Source organism: Gigantopelta aegis, chromosome 9 (assembly GCF_016097555.1).
Source record: "Gigantopelta aegis isolate Gae_Host chromosome 9, Gae_host_genome, whole genome shotgun sequence".
In the NCBI taxonomy this organism is placed as follows: domain Eukaryota; kingdom Metazoa; phylum Mollusca; class Gastropoda; order Neomphalida; family Peltospiridae; genus Gigantopelta; species Gigantopelta aegis.
The window spans coordinates 23,041,916-23,061,628 of record NC_054707.1 but is presented as its reverse complement, the minus strand read 5'-3'; the positions used below and the strand labels follow the sequence as shown (position 1 = coordinate 23,061,628).

At 37.9% G+C, this 19,713-nt stretch overlaps 2 protein-coding genes across 4 annotated transcripts in view; one reads left to right on the top strand and one right to left on the bottom strand.

Moving 5' to 3' along the window:
* Positions 1–767: 767 nt before the first annotated feature.
* On the bottom strand, positions 768–8,971 carry LOC121381415 (acidic leucine-rich nuclear phosphoprotein 32 family member A-like). Its single transcript, XM_041510723.1, has 5 exons — positions 8,939–8,971; positions 6,280–6,366; positions 5,226–5,295; positions 4,285–4,398; positions 768–2,388 (listed from the first exon to the last, which is right to left on the bottom strand). Exons 2-5 carry the CDS (start codon positions 6,355–6,357, stop codon positions 1,304–1,306), a joined length of 1,347 nt encoding a protein of 448 aa, XP_041366657.1. The 5' UTR covers positions 6,358–6,366; positions 8,939–8,971; the 3' UTR covers positions 768–1,303.
* Positions 8,972–14,082: 5,111 nt separating this feature from the next.
* Positions 14,083–19,713, top strand: part of LOC121381075 (catenin delta-2-like) — a 124,980-nt gene continuing 119,349 nt past the window's right edge. For all 3 annotated transcript variants that reach the window (XM_041510167.1, XM_041510168.1, XM_041510166.1), the window contains exon 1: positions 14,083–14,199. The gene's annotated coding sequence lies outside the window, so the exon portion shown is untranslated. The remainder of the gene's footprint in view (positions 14,200–19,713) is intronic.

Here is a 19,713-nt window from a genome sequence, read left to right as displayed (position 1 = left end):
CCACGGCCTTTGTCCAGTTGTGGTGCACTGGTTGGAACGAGAAAAACGCCTGTATTGATATCTTCCATGTACATTTTTTTTGGGTATTAATGAATGAATGTTTAACAACACCCCGGCACAAAAATGTTGGAAATGATACTAATAACCAAGAAGGAGACATTAACTTTAAAGGATTCAAATGAAAACAAATATCTTGGTATGTTAAAGTTTAGGGTTTGTTTTTTAAAACGACACCATTACAGCACATTGATTTTTAATCATCGGCAATTGAATGTCAAACATTTGGTAATTTTTTTCACATATAGTATTAAAGACGAAACCCACTACATTTTTCCTTTAGTAGCAAGGGATCTTTTATATGCACCAAACCACAGACAGGATATACCACGGCCTTTAACTTAATATACCAGTCGTGGTGCACTGGTTGGAACAAGAAATGGGCCACAGACGGGGGTCAATCCCAGACTTACCGCGCTTTTTCACTGTGCTATGTTCCGCCCAATATCTGAGTATAAAAAAAGAAAAACAATGTATACGGAAATATATTAGCAAACTTTATTTTTTTTTAAAACCGACACTCATCCCCCCTCACCCCTACCCACCCATCCCCACCAAAACAAACCAACCACTAACTGTAGGGGGGAAGAAAACATAAGGCAAGAGTATTTTTTTCTCTTTCTGGACACACAGTAATGTTTTTGTGATGTTCCTTTTGCTTCTTCTCGGTGCTGGAATATTTCAGTTCCTCTAATCCATTTAGTTATTAACCTTTCTGTTGGGCTCCGCATGCCCTTTTTTTTTTTTTTTTACCTTTGTGTTTGGTTCCTCATACTCTTTGACCTTACTGTTTGATTCCGCATGCTCTTTACTTTTTTTTACCTTTGTGTTTGGTTCTTCATAGTCTTTACTTTTTGATCTTTCTGTTTGGTCCTTCATACTCTTTACCGTTTGACCTTTGTGTTTTGGTTCCTCATACTCTTTGACCTTTCTGCTGGGTCCCTCATATTCTTTACGTTTTGACCTTTGTGTTTGTTTCTTCATACGCTTTACTTTTGGATCTTTATATTTGTTTCCAAGTGTCCTTTACTTTTTGACTCCTTGCACTATTTACTTTTTAATCTTTCCGTTTGGCTCCTTTTGCCCTTTCACTTTCTACATCGCTTCACTTGTACGTTTTCTTTTTATAAACTATCTGCTAGATTCTTCGTGCCCTTTTATTTTTGTTTCATCTTTCACATAGACAAGTTTCTCATTATCTGAATTATATGGAGTTGCTGTAACTCATTTTACAAACTAGTCACATCTATCTGACTTGCTGTTTTACCTTGACTATTTTAGTGACAGTGACAGGTTTGTCAACCACAATTGTTTTATTTTGTTCGTTTTGGGTCTTCTCACTGGTGGAATTCTTGGCTTTATGATCAGCAATCACTTTTTGTATCAATCCATAATATTCCTGAATTCCTTTCTTCAGTTCGACAAGTTCACTATAATCGTTCTCTATGTTAAGTTTTTCATAAAGGTCCTTATCTTTTGCATTTTCTGTTTTGTCAGTCTGATCATTGTTAATATTTTCATTTCCACTAGTATGATATTCTTTATATATATTTACTATCGATTTGTTTTGTTCCCCATTATTAGTTGTGCTGGTCTTGTTAACACCATGACTCTCGGGGGTTTTCTGACTCGCTTTACTTACATTTTCAGTGATTTTACTTCCATTACTTACACTTTCAGTGATTTTACTTCCATTCTTGTTGGTTTCTTTTTCACCTGTTATATTTTCATTTTTATCCTCGCCAGCTTCCTCGTCAGATTCTTCATCTTCATCCTCATCCTTGCTAACTTCATCCTCATCCTCACTAACTTCATCTTCATCCTCACTAACGTCATCTTCATCCTCACTAACGTCATCCTCACTAACGTCATCTTCATCCTCACTAACGTCATCTTCATCCTCACAAACGTCATCCTCATCCTCATTAACTTCATCCTCATCCTCACTAACTTCATCCTCAGACTCAGACTCTTCAAATTCATTATCAGATTTTTTACTTCTATTCTCACTAACTTCAATGTCAGGCGTTTTATCTTCACTTTGTTGTTCATCACCTGAATGTGTACTTTGCAGTTTCAGAGAAATCGTCGCCCTCTGTGGACTGCCTTGTATTATATGAACATTTTGGTGATCGTCTGCTTGGAGTCCTTGTTGTGAATTCTTGGTCGAACCTTGGTTAGCTATATGTACGTCTACATGCCTGTCAACCTTAATTTCAACAGCTTCGGGATGTTTTCGTTTAAAGTTAATAGCCTCCAGTCGAGCTATGATAGCATCTAAATTATCATAGGGTTGAAAATGTCGTTTTCGTCGATATTTGCCACTGACATCTGAAATACATAAAACTAAATTAAATATCACGTTTCCTGAATACTTTTATAGATATCAAAATCGAAATATGTCTAACGAATGCTGAAGGATGGATGATAAACCACACTGTAATTTTGCCTGATATGAATCAGCCTGTAACGTTGCATAGTAAGTGTAATAAAGTACAAAGGTCTACAGAAATGAAGAATTTAAAGGATTTGTCTATTAAAACAAAACTGTGCTGAAATAAAGACCAGAATCCACATCCAGCCTGAATCAACATTAAGGGTTTTTTGTTTATGTGGGTTTTTTTTTTCTTTCAAATATCCTTAGAGAAAGCCAGCTACATTTTTCTATTATCAACAAGCGATATTTTATATGCACAGCACATACCACTCACTTGATATATTAGTGGTGAGCACTGGTTGGAATAAAAAAAATTCAATGAGTCTGCTGTGGAGGTTCGATCCTACAACCGAAACACCTCAGGCAAGCGTTCTGCCAACTAAGCTATGATAATAACCGTCCAAACCTCCGTCTAGCTCTCGAAATGCAGCGTACTCGGGCTAGCTTGCTTTCTACTGTTAGTATTTTTATGTTCAATCATGTCTGACTGGCTTTACTTGTATTCGCATTTTTAGCGTTATTAGTCCCCCTACCGGTCCAACCGGTGGCGACTATAGGATTAAGCTCCATCTGTCTGTCACATAGTTTTCCGGATGTTTCTTTAGAATGCCTTGAGATATTGAGCTGACATTTTGTGTATAGCTTTATTATGTCCTACCGGTCTCGGTGGCGTCGTGATTAGGCCATCGGTCAACAGGCTGGTAGGTAACTGGGTTCGGATCCCAGTCGAGGCATGGGATTTTTAATCCAGATACCGACTCCAAACCCTGAGTGAGTGCTCCGCAAGGCTCAATGGGTAGGTGTAAACCACTTGCACCGACCAGTGATCCATAACTGGTTCAACAAAGGCCATGGTTTGTGCTATCCTGCCTGTGGGAAGCGCAAATAAAAGATCCCTTGCTGCTAATCGGAAAGAGTAGCCCATGAAGTGGCGACAGCGGGTTTCCTCTCAAAATCTGTGTGGTCCTTAACTATGTCTGACGCCATATAACAGTAAATAAAAGGTGTTGAGTGCTTCGTTAAATAAAACATTTCTTTCTTTTATTATGTCCTGTTACAGATGAAGTATAGCTTTCATGGCGATTGACCCATTTTTTTATGGAGTTATGGCCCTTGAATAAAGGGGATATGAAAATGTATTTTCCGGACCTTTTTTTCAAAACGTTTTGAGATATTGACTTGAAATTTTGTGTATAGCTTTATCGCTTACTATTACAGATCAAGTTTGACTTTCATGGCAGTTTACCTATTTTTGACAGAGTAATTGCCCTTGAATTTAGGAAATACGAAAACGTGTTGGGTCTGGCAGGGGACGTGTATTGCTTTAGCAGTACTCCCCAAATGCTTGTTACTCTGTCTTTCTTCGCACCATCAGTGTTTTTACTTTCGTTCTTGATGTTGTTGTTGTTTTTTCGGGTTTTTAAAAAATATGTTCATTGATTTTACTTCTTTGTTTGCTGTCTTCCTTTTTACTATCGGTGTTTTTACTGTCATGTCTGGCTTCATTTGTACTGGCAGTGTTTTTACCGTTAACTTTCTTTGCTTCCATTCCACAGTCAATGTTTTTATCATCAGGCCCGTACACAGAAATGTATATGGGGGGTGCGTAATCGACGGCCCAAAGGGCCGGAGTTGCTAGGGGGGTCCTCCCCCCCCCCCCCCCCCCCCCGCCCCCACTGCGTACGGGCCTGATCATTAACCTTCGCTTTCATTCTAGCCTTCTTTTCATCATTAGTGGGGTTTTTTATGTTTATGCTTATTAATTTTAATGACATCTTTAGTGTGTTTACCTTTTTTACTAAGAGCAAGTGGCGGCTCGGCATCATGGGTTAGTGACAGGTTGACATCAACAGACACAGGCAGGTCTTCAGTAACTGGAGTTGTTTCCCTTTCGTCGCTTACAGCTGGTTGAAATAAGCGAAAGGAAAGGTTTTAAACTTTGAACCATAAAATGGTTGTTGTTAGCAATGACTGGTAAACGCAGCTTTTAAGATGATGATACAACTTACTGATTAAAGACAAAAGACAAAATATCCGTGTAACTACTGTTTATTTGATACGCATGTCACAATAGCCTAGCTCGAATCACCTCTAGCCCTACCCCTTATTGATACCCCACACATCAATGTCAATAGGGGTAGGGCTGGAGGTGACTCGAGCTAGTAAGGCCGTACCTAAGCAAAAATACGTGTGGTGATAGTACCAATACCATTACCAATATTTATTTACATGCTCATATACCACTAGAGTTTCGAGCATGTCTGTCCCGGGCCCTATCTCTGGATAGCCAGTGATTTGGTCCGGGACAGAAGATGATAATACAAATATAATCGGAGTACAGTAATAGACAGTCTGCTCTAGGTAGACAAAAAAAAGAGAAGGAATTTTCAAAATAAAAAGGGCATTTGTTCGTTATTCACACACACACACACACACACACACACACACACACATAGAGGGCCTACAGAGAGAGAGAGAGAGAGAGAGAGAGAGAGAGAGAGAGAGAGAGAGAGAGAGAGAGAGAGAGAGAGAGAGAGAGAGAGAGGTACGGCCATGATCTGAGACATTATATAGTTCATAACTGATAAACAGGTTCCAGACGACGTATTTGAATATAAGCACAAAAATAAAGTTAAAATGAATGAATGAATGAATGTGGGTGGATGGGAGAATTAGTTAATTAATTTATATGAATGCATATTCTCAATATTATTTGATGAATTTAATGTACCTTGTTTTGGTCCTTCTGTGATCGGAGCTGAATTACTTCCAGTTACCACACGCACTTTCACTGTCCTTTCCTTAAAGGAATAATTAGGCAAGGTATTAGGACTGGTATGCAGTGGCGTAGGAAGGTGCCAAACTTTTACACTATTATAAAGCAAGTATAAAGCAAAATATCTGCCCCCCCCCCCCCCCCCCCCCCGCTTCCTACGTCAGTGGTATGCATATAAATGCACGTTATAGCTCAATATCAACAAGTCCATTGATAATTTTAATTAATAAAACGTTAAAAATGTTACAGCTATTATATATAACTGGCGCAGCCATTTTGCATTTGAGACCGTGTTACGACCTAGTTTATTTTGGTATCCGTAACTAAAAGTTATCCCGAAGAACAGGGTTTTAGGTTTACAGAAGTGCGTGTAATTACACCCTTGCTGCTAGGTGGAAGGCGTAGCCTATGTGACAGAAGCCGGTTTCTTTTTCTTAAATACTAAACACACTTTTATAATTACTATTAAAACATACGCTGAGGTATCATTTAAAAAACCCAGTCATATTTCCCGCCAACGGAAACCTTTTTCTAGTTATGTATTAACCTTCAAGAGTATAAAGGGGGAGGTGCACACCCAGAAAATGTGCCAAATGTCCTTCATTCAAATAGCGCACCTTTTCCCCTTTGACATCAATCCTACAGGACATTCCAAATTCCATAGCACCCCCCCCCCCCCCACCCCCACCACCCCCCGCCTGTTATGGACTCCGCTCGGGCTGCATGTGCATTCTTGCACCTGCCAGTGTAGGTGGTCCCTTCTACCCACCCCAACCCTTTCCTGTACTGAAAGGAGGAGCCGACCGATGGCCGGTACCTGTGCCCACGACAGGCGTGCGCTAAAACAGTTTACTCTGAATGTGTATGTTAAGCCTTATGACCTGACCTGACCTAACCAGAAAAAAATGTCACTTTGTCTACATGGAGAAAACACTCTATTAAAAACAGTATTCTTATTCTTTTTTCACTGCCTCCCCATTTATTTCAGACTAGATACGGCCCTGCTTACCCGTAGAATCGGTCTGCCAACGCTGTCTGTTGCAAGTAAAACAAGTATAAGTAATTTTATATCCATCTCAGATCTCATTTTATTAACCTGAAACACAACAATACATTTATCAAATTTTGACAGGTTTGTTAAATTTATTTCTTAAAACCGCACCAGGCCCGTACGCAGAAATTTATATGGGGGTGTGTGTAATCGACGGCCCAAAGGGCCAGAGTTGCTAGGGGGGTCCGGGGGCATGCCCCCCGAAATTGTTTTAAATCTACAATGCAGGAGATGCATTTTCCTGCATTCTAGGAAGTAAATTTGAAATGTTTCTTTGCCTCAAAATATTTTTTACACATCCACGGACGGACCTCGGCAGACTTTGCACCTCCCCTGCGTACGGGCCTGCGCACTATTGTTTGATATTTTTACTGGAATTGTTACTTGTTTGTTTGTTTCTCATTCCAGTCAGTGCACAACGATTGGTATATCAAAGGACGTGTTATGTGCTGTCCTGTCTGTGGGATGGTGCATAAAAGTTCCATTGCTACTAATGTGTCCTCTCTAAGACTATTGGCCTCTATGTCAAAATGACCAAACGTTTGACACCCAATAGCCGAGGGGCGGGACATAGCGCAGTGGTGAAACGCACGCTCGATGCGCGGTCGGTCTGGGATATCGGTGGGCCCATTGAGCTATTTCTCGTTCCAGCGAGTGCACCATGACTGGTATATCAAAGGCTGTGGTATGTACTACACTGTCTGTGGGATGGTGCATATAAAATATCCCTTGCTGCTAATCAGAAAGAGTAATCCATAAAGTGGCGACATCGGGTTTCCTCTCTCAATATCTGTGTGGTCCTTAACCATGTCTGACGCCATATAACCGTAAATAAAATGTGTTGAGTGCGTCGTTAAATAAAACATTTCCTTCCTTCCTTCCTTAATAAATCAATGTCCTTTAGTCGTTAAATAAAGCAAACTTTGGAAAGCGGCAAATATGTTTATTGCAATAGCTTCCCTTTAAAATATATAATATATGAACCTAAACAGTATTTGTAATGAGCCGAATTACGGAGTTCCGAACTCTGGTATTGTTTAATATACCAATCGTCATGTTGCCGTACTATTAAGCTACTATTAACCCATGTGTGTGTGTGTGTGAATGCCATGCAGTGTACAGAAGGAAGGAAGTGAAAAAGGAAAATGAATCTATAAAAGTTAATCACGATCATGCTTTTGCATTTAAGTCTACAAGACGGGGAATCGGAGTGGGTGTCAACTGCCCCCACTCCCCTCCAGTTCTAGAACCAATCTTCGAATTCTGGAAAAAACGATGGAGACATTCTGGCAAAACGAGCTGGCCTGAAACTCTTTTTTTTAGCAGTTATTTCCATCTTTCTACTCACAGTATTAAAGGGACAGACCCTAGTTTCAAGTTTCAACCCGTGAAAATTAACACGAAGTTTAGTTAAAGGGACAGACCCTAGTTTCAACCCGTGAAAATTAACACGAAGTTTAGTTAAAGGGACAGACCCTAGTTTCAACCCGTGAAAATTAACACAAAGTTTAGTTAAAGGGACAGACCCTAGTTTCAACCCGTGAAAAATAACACTAAGTTTAGTTAAAGGGACAGACCCTAGTTTCAACCCGTGAAAATTAACACTAAGTTTAGTTAAAGGGACAGACCCTAGTTTCAACCCGTGAAAATTAACACGAAGTTTAGTTAAAGGGACAGACCCTAGTTTCAACCCGTGAAAATTAACACGAAGTTTAGTTAAAGGGACAGACCCTAGTTTCAACCCGTGAAAATTAACACGAAGTTTAGTTAAAGGGACAGACCCTAGTTTCAACCCGTGAAAATTAACACGAAGTTTAGTTAAAGGGACAGACCCTAGTTTCTAGTTTCAACCCGTGAAAATTAACACGAAGTTTAGTTAAAGGGACAGACCCTAGTTTCTAGTTTCAACCCGTGAAAATTAACACGAAGTTTAGTTAAAGGGACAGACCCTAGTTTCAACCCGTGAAAATTAACACTAAGTTTAGTTAAAGGGACAGACCCTAGCTTCAACCCGTGAAAATTAACACGAAGTTTAGTTAAAGGGACAGACCCTAGTTTCAACCCATGAAAATTAACACGAAGTTTAGTTAATCTACAAACATGTAACACATTTGGATAAAGTTGCAATTGAGTGAAATATGAGTCTGTGACTTTGAAATGGTGACTTACCCTCTAAAAATAGACTAAAACTCGACTCCATAACTCTTACTTCTCAGACGCACGTGCGTTTTTAAAAATATGAGAAATGCATTTTGTGATATTAAAAACAGGATGACCAAAAACACTTCGAATGTACGGAAATGAATAATCTAAACAATAAAATATAAGTAAAGTATGTTTTCAGTTAACAAAAACGGCTCTAATAAAAAAAAAATATGCCTTAGTGTTTAAAACCTAGGGTATGTTCCTTTAATTGTAATCAGTATAAAAATACGTAACGATTCGTTTGTATGCTAATAATAAATGAATAAACTTTGCTATCCTGATTTGGGCACTTTCGTTTTAATTCGATCAAAATTCATCTTGTCCCACCCAACCCCACCTACCCCTAAAAAGGGAACCCGTACGCCTATGTGCTTTATTATTAATTGATTTAATAATAATAATTTGTGGTTACCTCTCTGCAGTATTTTCACAAACACCATCAGTGACGAAATTGAATTATGACGTCATAGTAGCCTACTCATGGAATCATTGGATGTTCTAGTACGCTAGATCGCAAGTTCATGATTGGCAACCGTAATCAACACGAAAACAGACGCGATGAGGGGTTCCATACCCCCTCCCCCCATTCTGACTGGCATCTTAAATATATGAACCATTATAGGGAAGGGAGGATGCCCGATGTCGGTCAAGAGTGACGTAATGCTTTCAAAACAAATGTCTCATTTTATTTTTACGAATACGATATTTTGGATTGCTGATCGTTTCACAGCGTATTCCACACATACTTTACAATGCATATACATAAAGTTCTGTCCAGGCTGCTGGAATGTGTTTCCATGACAGCGTGTTGGAACCTTAATTTGATATAGGCATGTCAATTACTTATAAGTAAACTTGTAAGTAGGCTATACACAAATAAGTATATATAATTAAATACATATCTAAATGTTAAAAGTGAATATAACATTGAAATGACAAAGTAAAGTAAAGTGTGTTTTATTTAACGACGCCGCTAGAGCACATTGATTTTTTTTATCTTATCATCGGCTATTGGACGTCAAACATATGGTCAATCTGACACTGTTTTTAGAGGAAACTCGCTGTCGCCACATAGGCTACTCTTTTTACGACAGGCAGCAAGGGATCTTTTATTTGCGCTTCCCACAGGCAGGATAGCACAAACCATGGCCTTTGTTGAACCAGCTATGGATCACTGGTCGGTGCAAGTGGTTTACACCTACCCATTGAGCCTTGCGGAGCACTCACTCAGGGTTTGGAGTCGGTATCTCGATTAAAAATCCCATGCCTCGACTGGGATCCGAACCCAGTACCTACCAGCCTGTAGACCGATGGCCTGCCACGACGCCACCGAGGCCGGTGGCAAATGCCAAATTAAGTATTTATGTATCCTATTTTGTCTGACTTTCGAGCCTTAAATATAAACTTACCTAAGTCAGTACAAATGTACATAATTATGTGAAGGTTTTAGCATTAATAAACATAATTTAAGTTCATCGTGAATTGCAATCTTTTGTGTATGGTTATATTTAATGATTCGAGCCTTAAGTATAAACTTATTTAAGTTAGTACAATTGTGTATATTTAAAGGTTTTAGTATTAATAAACATAATTTAAGTTCATCGTGGATTGCAATCTTTTATGTATGGTTATTATTTAATGATTAAGTCTTTTAAATATATATGCTTCTTAATTCATGAAATATGTTACAATGTAGTAAATAAGGTAAACAAAAATGCAGTCAGTGCATGCCCGTAACCAGCGTATTGGGTGGGTGGCAGTGGCGTAGCGTGGATTGCCAACGCCCGGGGCAAGGCAAGGATTGCGCCCCCTAACTAGTGGACCGTTAGCACTCCCCGAGTCCCTTCCACCAGTCCAGAATTTTGCGCTTAGGGCAATCGCTCCGGTGACCCCGCCCACGCTACGTCACTGGTGGGGGGTGGTGGGGGGTCGACTTTGAATCAGACCGAACTCGTGTGGAGGGCGTAGTCCAGACGAGGTGAGCGCCCCCGTGACATTTTTTTAATCCTTACCCCTCTTTAGTGCTATTCTGGCGTGTTTTCTGCTGTTTTCGATGGGTTTTTTAAAATCATGCTTTTTGGTTTCGTTAATAACATTTACAATGTATTTGTATTTGATCCATCCCGTGAAACCAACTGCAAACATTGTAATTACATTTCATGGTCAGTCCATTTTTAATCAACAAATGCCCCCTCCCCCCATCGGCACTTCGAGATGAAATTCACTTGAAATTTGTAACAAATATTCCTCAGTCATATACATAAATAAATCTAAATTATGGGCTCTGTATTCCAAGTAGTTTTAGCAAACCATGGTAGGTGTTAAAATGCTAGCTCGAAAATTGCCGATACAATTTTTATTCCATGTTTCAAATCCCAGTATTCCAGGAAATAATGTACGGGATACCGGTTTTGGGGTTTTTGTTTGTTTGTTTGTTTGTTTGTTGTTGTTGTTGTTGTTGTTTGTTGTTGTTGTGGTGTGTTTTTTTGGTTTTTTGTTTTGTTTTGTTTGTGTGGGTTTTTTTTTTTGGGGGGGGGGGGGGGGTTGCAGGCATAACATGTATTCATATTAGCATTACTGCCAAACAGCTATAGGGTTGCAAACCAATCACTACGCATTTTAACATGGATTACAACTAATTTTGAGGGTAGAATGATGGAAATACATGGTAAAAAAAAAGGTCTCAGTTTAGCACATTGTCCACGAATATCTATAATTTTTGTCCGAATTTGAGGCTTTGGTCCAACACTAGAGGGCCAGTCCGCATCTCGCTCCCTGTCTTATACGCTTTTGGGACGAAGGTTATAAAGATCTGATATCCACCAGTCCGAAATACGAGTACTCGAGGGTCAAACTCGACACGGACCCAAGTAGGCCTACCCGACATTTATACTAGATGATAATTAGACTAAGGAATAAAGTAAAATAGCATTATGCATCTTAATTCCAGCGCTGAACATGGATGCCAAATCAATGCCATTGTATTGTAGTCGAGTCCTGTGAGGGGACTCGAGTCTTGCTACCCGAGTACTCGAGTACTCGTGGATACTGATATAGCAGACGTAACTTTTAGTAGTCAGACGGAAAAATATTTAAAATTCTATTTTATTTTACTAAAACACTGTCTTATATTCATTAAAACACATTTTAAACTTTGTTTCTGTCAAATCCATCCGAATTGCGGCCTAAACCTTAAATATTACAACTATGTGATGATTAATACTTGGAATGTAAGACGGAAATGATGATGTCAATTTTCGAGCTAAATTTAGCACCTACAACGGATTTATTGATGTGGATGACTGACAAATATTTGATACAGATTTCAAGTGACTCTCAAACCGAAGTGCGTACATGGTCGACCATAAATCTTTGCTGAATTGAGATGGATGTTAACTGTTAATTGGATATACTATAGATGTCATAACAGAATATTGCAAGTCTAGCTATTCTAATTAACAGCTTCATTCTTACATGAGACCCGATCTTTTACATGGATATCCCGCATTATGTTTTCTCTTGCAGTGGAACTCTTTTCCGCGGGGTGTGGGTTTCGTCCGATTCCACCGACCCCCCCCCCCCCCCCCCCCCCCACCCACCCACCCCCCCCCCCCCCCCCCCCCCCCCCGCGTTGTTACAGGCCAATTGTGGGTAGCAAATCTAAATAATTAGCACTTGTTAAAATAGTATTATACAGGTTGCAAACTATTGCCAATTTTGTATATTAATATTAATTCGTGATTGAGAGTATGGGTGTGGAAGGTTTTGATTTGGGTTTTTTTTTCCTTCTTTCTTTGAACAACATCCTGTATAGTATAGTAGCATATCCATCGCTTTTTCAAGAAAACAATTTCTATATTATGCGCCATTTAATTATTACATCGTTATAATTTAATACTAGTATAGGTGTGACGGAACATGCTCTTAATTTTGTTTTCGCCTGTGGCGATATTAATTGTTTTAGAGGGCCGTGTGCAGTTCCAATATGCACTTAAGCCCAGATGGGCACTTTGTTACGTAATACCTCTGCGCGACAGTGGTCGAGCTGTACCCTCTAATACACACCCAGTCCAGCTGTGGAGGCCATGTGGCCAGTAGTTACGTAATACCTCCGCTAGTTCGGTACGATCGGGGTATTGCTGGCGAACTAGACGACGAGCAGTCTAGGCTTCTAAGAAAAATATACCGGCTTGGTCGCTGTGGAAATATCGCTTGATAGGGGGAGGACCGCGTTGTGCCCCCAAGCGATATTCGGTTTTATGATAAATAGCTAGGGTTTAAGAGATATCAAGGAGAAAAAAAAGGAAGGTTCCAGGGGATCGTTGTCCGTCCGGACTGGTAAATATTTTATTTCTGCTCTGTGTATAACCTTGATGTGATTGATGTGACTTTAAATATTTTAATACTGTATTATACCAATATTATTTAGACGGTGCTGCCGGTTATCTGACGCAGTAAACTGTAGGCTCACTGATCTAAATAATTATTAAAGCTTAGCCAGTCATCATAGAGGACCTAGGTAAACTGTAGGTTATTGTCTTTATTGTGATAAGTACCAGTATTAATTCTGTATTACAAGGTTATTGAATGAGTAGTTAGGGTTAATTAAAAATTAACCAGTTAGGAATATAGTTGTAATTCCTTTATTAATTAAGTTCCCCTGGAAGCGTTTCTCAATTATCACACGTGTGGGTGTTGTGTCACGGTGAAGTGATTAACATATTGTGTAAACAAGACACCTAGAGATTAACTAATTAAGTGATCAGTTCTGGGTTGTTATTATTTGTTGTTGTTAATTAACTACTGCGGCAGTACATTTGTCAGCGTAGGTTAATACAGATTCCAAAGTGTATTGTGTTTTTGTTGTGTTTTCTAGTGAACTAAACGTGCTATATTATACATACTTTATATAAGATCTTATCTCTGATCATACCTAGAAGAGCCACGCGGGTATAACTGCCCGTTACAGAGAGATCTAATAGATATAGTTAGGAGAGATATTTGGATAATCGTGTTTTATTCAGTTACGGGTATTATAGGATCCCGGTGACAATAGGCCTGCACGTTTAATTAATATTAAGCATATTAAATAATATATTATAATTGGATTACAATCTGGGTCATGTAATAAACGCGAATAAAAAAGAAAAAGAAAAGAGCTTGTTGACATTTATTGCCATATTGTAATAAAATGTGTGCTTTTGCTTGATAAGTTCACTGTGAAAACCTATGGAGCACTCTACCGGCCTAACCTGTTTTTACCTGTCCGACTGACTAATTTAGTCAACCTGGAAAGGTGTTCTTTTCAATGTTTCCGACAGGTGGAGCTTTCACAAAATATGGCTATTCACGTTTAAGGTTACTCCTTCGTATTGTCACTATTTACCAAGCACTATCTAACACGATAACCTCAATAAATATAAATTTAATATCAATACACATAAAACTTTACTTTAGTATATATTCGCTTTAATTATAGATTTTTTGGTTCATAATAATTTTAACAAAACCTGCATTAAATATTTACCGTCCGGAGGGAGTAAATCCGGCGGAACGGTAACAGCCGACAAGAGGTCATATTTGATTGACGGGTCTATCGCAGTGTGTTGAGTTTGTTGTCGGACATTTTCTAGGATTTATTAATCTAATTTCTGCTATAATCCACTTAAAGTGGTGAGTATATTGCAAGCTGTTGATATTTGTGTTATAATTTGCTTTTAAATTTAGCGTATGTATTCCTAGAACTGCTGTTCGTTTCGGTCCGCAACAGTAGATATTTTGTGAGGCTATGTTTTTCTGGGACACGACTGGAATCTGGTTGTGATACGATTTTGAAATGGAATGTGCTTTGTGTCGTTGAAAGTCGTCTCTAATAATCAGCAGGTACATCAGGCATGATTAACGTGTGCACTTATACCGGTCAGTTTTGTTGGTGAATTTTAAATGTGACAGCTACTGCAGTTATTCAACGACCAGTCGTGACATATTCGAATATATATTCAACAGTTCAGCTATCAGTATCACCTGTTGTATTTAAATATATATACATAGTACATATGTCATATGTACATGTAAGTCATTCCTACCTGCAGACTGCTAGTTCCTGTTGCAGTGTTGGTTCCTTACTGCCTTTCAGTTTTTAAATTTGATATTCTCAGGATTTTGTCCTATATATTACACTAGTGCACAGGGCACCTTACTTCAATACTTTTCTTAAAGACACATTCCTGATTTTGCTGCAATTTTTAAGATGATATCGACTAAAAGAGACATTTTAACAATCGTAATTACATGTCAAATATATTTTTCTGCATAATATATTAGTGGCTGTATATTAAACATGTTTCTGATTGTTCTAATATTTGTACTAGGTTCAATTTCATTTTATTTCCTAAATTATATATTTTTTTATACTACGAAATTATTTGAAGACAAAATCCAGTTTGGGCGTCTTACAAATATTAAGACGACCAGAAACACATTGAATATACAGACAATGATATTCTAAACAAGAAAATATATTTAATATGTAAGTTTAATCATCAAAATATTTTATTAGTTGGAAACATCTTACAATGTAGCAAACTCAGGAATGTCCCTTTAACATTCTACATACCTTCGGACTAATATTACACAAGTGACAATTACACTCAAGAGTCAGTCATTCTTTTTTGTCAGCCCCTAACATGTGGAAAAAAAATGGATTTAAAAAATTTCTATGTAGACCATTTCCTTAAAAATTATTAGAATATAGTGAATTTAAGGACTGTTTTATTACTATATTAGCTAAGTCTAAATATTTTAGCCACTTTGTATATTAAAAAACCTCACTTGGCTAGTTTGGTAATGGACAGGCTTAACAGAGTATGATATATAGAGGATTCGTCACGAGTATTTTTTAATATGAAAAATATCAACCGAGTCTATGTTAATCAGTATTTGTCGAGGCTTTGTCGAGACAAATACCGATTAACTAGACGAGGTTGATATTTTACATATTAAAAAACACAAGTAACGAATTCTATTTATCCTATAACACTTCTAAAATAACATTTTAATTATTATTTTATTAAGTCACAGTACTAAAGTCGCCGCCATCGATAATATGATGTCATCACGATTAGCATAGATTAGTTTGACATCACGCATTTTAAACAAATCTTTGAAAACATTACACTCAGGTACACGGGTCTGGTTGGCTTGTAAGCAAATGACCCATCCACAGCAACAGGTTACCTTGAGACCTTGCAAATTTGCATACCATTATTAACCGGGTTAATAAAGTAAATTATCACATGGGTTTATGACATGGATATCATGGGTAAGTTATAGGATAAATAATTTTATGGTGGGACATAAGCCAGTGATAAAGCCTTCTGATGTGTGATCGCTGCCCATCGGAGGACCCATTGTGGTTTCTTTCTAACTAGTGCTCCACAACTGGTATAACAAATGCTGTCACAGTGTTATATGAACTACATGTATATATCCTGGGGGACCGGCCTCGGTGGCGTCGTGGTTAGGCCATCGGTCTACAGGCTGGTAGGTACTGGGTTCAGATCCCAGTCGAGGCATGGGATTTTTAATCCAGATACCGAGTGAGTGCTCTGCAAGCCTCAATGGGTAGACCTGTGTAAAGCACTAGCACAGACCAGTTTATCAACACACCGAAACACATTCCATAGTTTGTACGTGCATCACGCAGTTGCCCCGTACATGTGCGTGAAGTGTCATTCTCGATTTTGACAATTTCCAGGAAGGTTGATTAATCACTGTTGAACATTATTTCTATCAATCAATTCCATTCTGTTGATCATACGGTTGTTATTTTTAGTAATTTTTATTGTTTGAATTTGCGATTTACTGATTAAAAAACGTCAACTTTCAAATTTCACTTCTGACCCCAATCGTCCTTCAAGATCTTTAGTGGTCATAAAACCTACTGTAATACTGAACTATCGGTTGTAATGTTTGCCCAATTAATTCACTATTATCATATAACCATTCTCCACAGTTAATATACCTTACAAGTTTGGCAGTCGTAAATTCTTATTAGAGTTCCCCTACTTTTTTTGAAGAGTATGTTTATGTAGATAACCTATTGTTCTGTTGTGTGAATTTGCATAACCTAATTTAAATTCATTACATCAAGTTTCATTGAACTTTTATTTTAATTACTATTTTCAATTGGTTAGTACTGTAATTATGGATATATGTAAGTTTAAAGGGACATTCCTGAGTTTGCTCCATTGTAACATGTTTCAGACTAATAAAATATATGTATTTCTACGATTAAACTTACATATTAAATATATTTTCTGGTTTAAAATATCAGTGTCTGTATATTCAATTTGTTTCTGGTCGTCTTAATATTTCTAAGAAGCCCAAACTAGATTTTGTCTTCAAATAACTTCGTACGTACGAAAAAAAGTTTTTTAGGAAATAAAATATAATTTAACCTAGTACAAATATTAGAACGGTCAGAAACACGTTTTATATACAGCCACTAATATTTTATGCAAAAAAATATATTTGATATGTAATTACAATCGTTAAAAAGTATCTGTTAGTCGAATACATCTTAAAAATTGCAGCAAACTCAGGAATGTGCCTTTAAGCAAAATAAAAATAAATGTTTTAACACAGGTCATCAAAGAACAGTTCCTTTGATACTGTATGGCAAAATAGGTTTCTGTTCAGACTGGATCATACTAAACATCAAAATTATTGGTCAGTAAGTTCATTACACTTGGATGTTAAGTAAGAAGGAAATGTTTTATTTAACGACGCACTCAACACATTTTATTTACAGTTATATGGCTTCAGACATATGGTTAAGGACCACACAGATATTGAAAGAGGAAACCCGCTGTCGCCACTTCATGGGCTACTCTTTTCGATTAGCAGCAAGGGATCTTTTATATGCACCATCCCACAGACAGGGTAGTACATGCCACGGCCTTTGATATACCAGTAGTGGTGCACTGGCTGGAATGAGAAACAGCCCAATGGGCCCACCAATGGGGATTGATCCCAAACCGACCGCACATCAAGCGAGCGCTTTACCACTGGGCTATGTTCTGCCCCAAAATTCAAGAAAAAGATAAAATTTGATATTGGCCCTTATCTTGTTGTGACTACAAAAAAGTACTATGTTTTCTTCCAGACCATAAGAACAAAAATTAAACTGTTGAAAAACATCTAGTTTCCTGTCCAACTTGCCACTTTCAGTAACAATTCTACTTACAATTGATGTATGTACAGAATATGTATACTGATGGAAAGAAAGAAGGGATCACACCAACACTAACAGACTAGGGTAACTGCAACCAAAACTGTCATCCATAGTGTCGGGAAGTTAAACAACATTCAGTCAAACATTATATCTTTGAATTATCGAACCCAGACCGACCACGCATCGAGCGAGCACTTTACCGCTAGGCTACGTCCTGCCCCCTGGATGTTAAGTAGGACTCGTTTACATTTAATTCCCGCGAGATGTTGATGCACCATACAAAATAATATATGATAAACACAATTAGAAACATGCTATTTCATCTGGATATTAAACTAAAATCGCCTTAAGAGAAGATTGTGATTTTTTAGCCATGTCTTGCAAGCAAAAATGTTTTCATGAACAAAACCATCAAGACATATCTGATTTGAGGCCTGACCTATCGTTTGTGACTTGTTTCGAGGGTTGAACAAATGTTTGCTTGAAATATTGTTCCCTGCAATAATAAGCATATTGTGATTTTAACCATGCCTTGTGAACAAAAGCTTTATCACCAACAAAGTATGAGTTACAGGAAACGATCAAAACGTATTCTAATAAAAGACTTCGCCTATCATTCGGGACTTATCTTGAGGGTAGAACAAAGGTTTACTTGAAATATTGTGCCCTGATATAAGCATATGGTGGAGATCTCCCAACATTATGTACGTTGTGTACTGTAATGCTTTACCTAAAATGTTTACCATAACCATAAATATCCTGGCATGTGGTTTAAGCAAACACGGACAGCAAAGGATTCGAAGGAATAAGAGAAGAAAACTTGGCTTTGGCATGTGCTTTTTTATTTTCTAAATTTTTTAGCAGCTGTCCATAATAATGAAAGATGAAAAATGGTGGGGAAAATATCTGCCCGGTATCTCCCCCCCCCCCCCCCCAATCCCCACTCCCCTTCCCTAATCAATGTAAACAGGGATTTTTTTTATGGGGCTTATATATGGAATGAATGAAGGGGAGACTGGGCGGATATTCTGCCAAATAGTGAAACATCAGAAATTCTGATGTCAAAAGGTGTTGTTTTTTCTTTCCATTTTTATGAGAATATTATGACTCGGTCAGGGTTTGACAAATCCATTAGCTCTTGGTCCCAGCTAGTGAATTTGTTTTGTCTGGGCTAGTGAAATGATCAATTGTATTAAATTACTATAATACATAACGTATTAATCAGCCAAAGCTTCTGTGCGGGCTAATGACTTTCTCAAACATTTGTCGAACACTGCTCAGTGTTACATGTACTATTAGTTACATGTACTCATGGGCGGTGGTCTCATGGCTTGATCACTCATATTCACCGGAATTAAAAATAGGGGGAGCACATTTTTATTCACTATTATCAGTTGACAAAATCCTGTTAACTTTGTCATGGAGATAACTTTTGTAGAGTGACAAAATCATAGGTAAACATTTACCGTTGAGATTTTTTTACCCACAAAATACATTTAATGCATGTATGTGTCCATGCAAAAAATCCCACAAAACATTCCATTACGCCCACCAGGCATAATATGATATATCTGGTATCGCGCCCCTGTATTACTGAGTCAACTCTGGAGCAACCCTGAAGGAAGTACATTTGTAAGTAGAAAGACATATACAAAGTAAAATATGTTTACACTGTTTTTAAATAATTGACAGGAAATTATTACACATATACACATGTGGCTATATAATGACAGGTGCAGATCCAGAATTGTTTTTTAAGTGGGAAGGGCAAAATGGAAGTTATTGGCAGTGAATGTACTTTAAAGTAAGTGGGAAATATTTTTTGTCATGTTTGGGGGTGGGGGCAAACCCTCTTGTCCCTCGCCTAAACCTGCACCTAAATGTATTAAAATGTAATTAAGTAATTTCAGTTTAAAATTGAAACAAAAACTAGTAGAAAATTATATTTTTAT

Coding starts and splice junctions, on each gene's coding strand:
- LOC121381415 (XM_041510723.1), bottom strand. CDS start 6,357: ATGAGATCTGAGATGGATATAAAATTACTTATACTTGTTTTACTTGCA. Junction 5,296..6,279: donor TTGGCAGACCGATTCTACGG/GTAAGCAGGGCC, acceptor TATTCCTTTAAG/GAAAGGACAGTGAAAGTGCG. Junction 4,399..5,225: donor CACAGAAGGACCAAAACAAG/GTACATTAAATT, acceptor TATTTCAACCAG/CTGTAAGCGACGAAAGGGAA.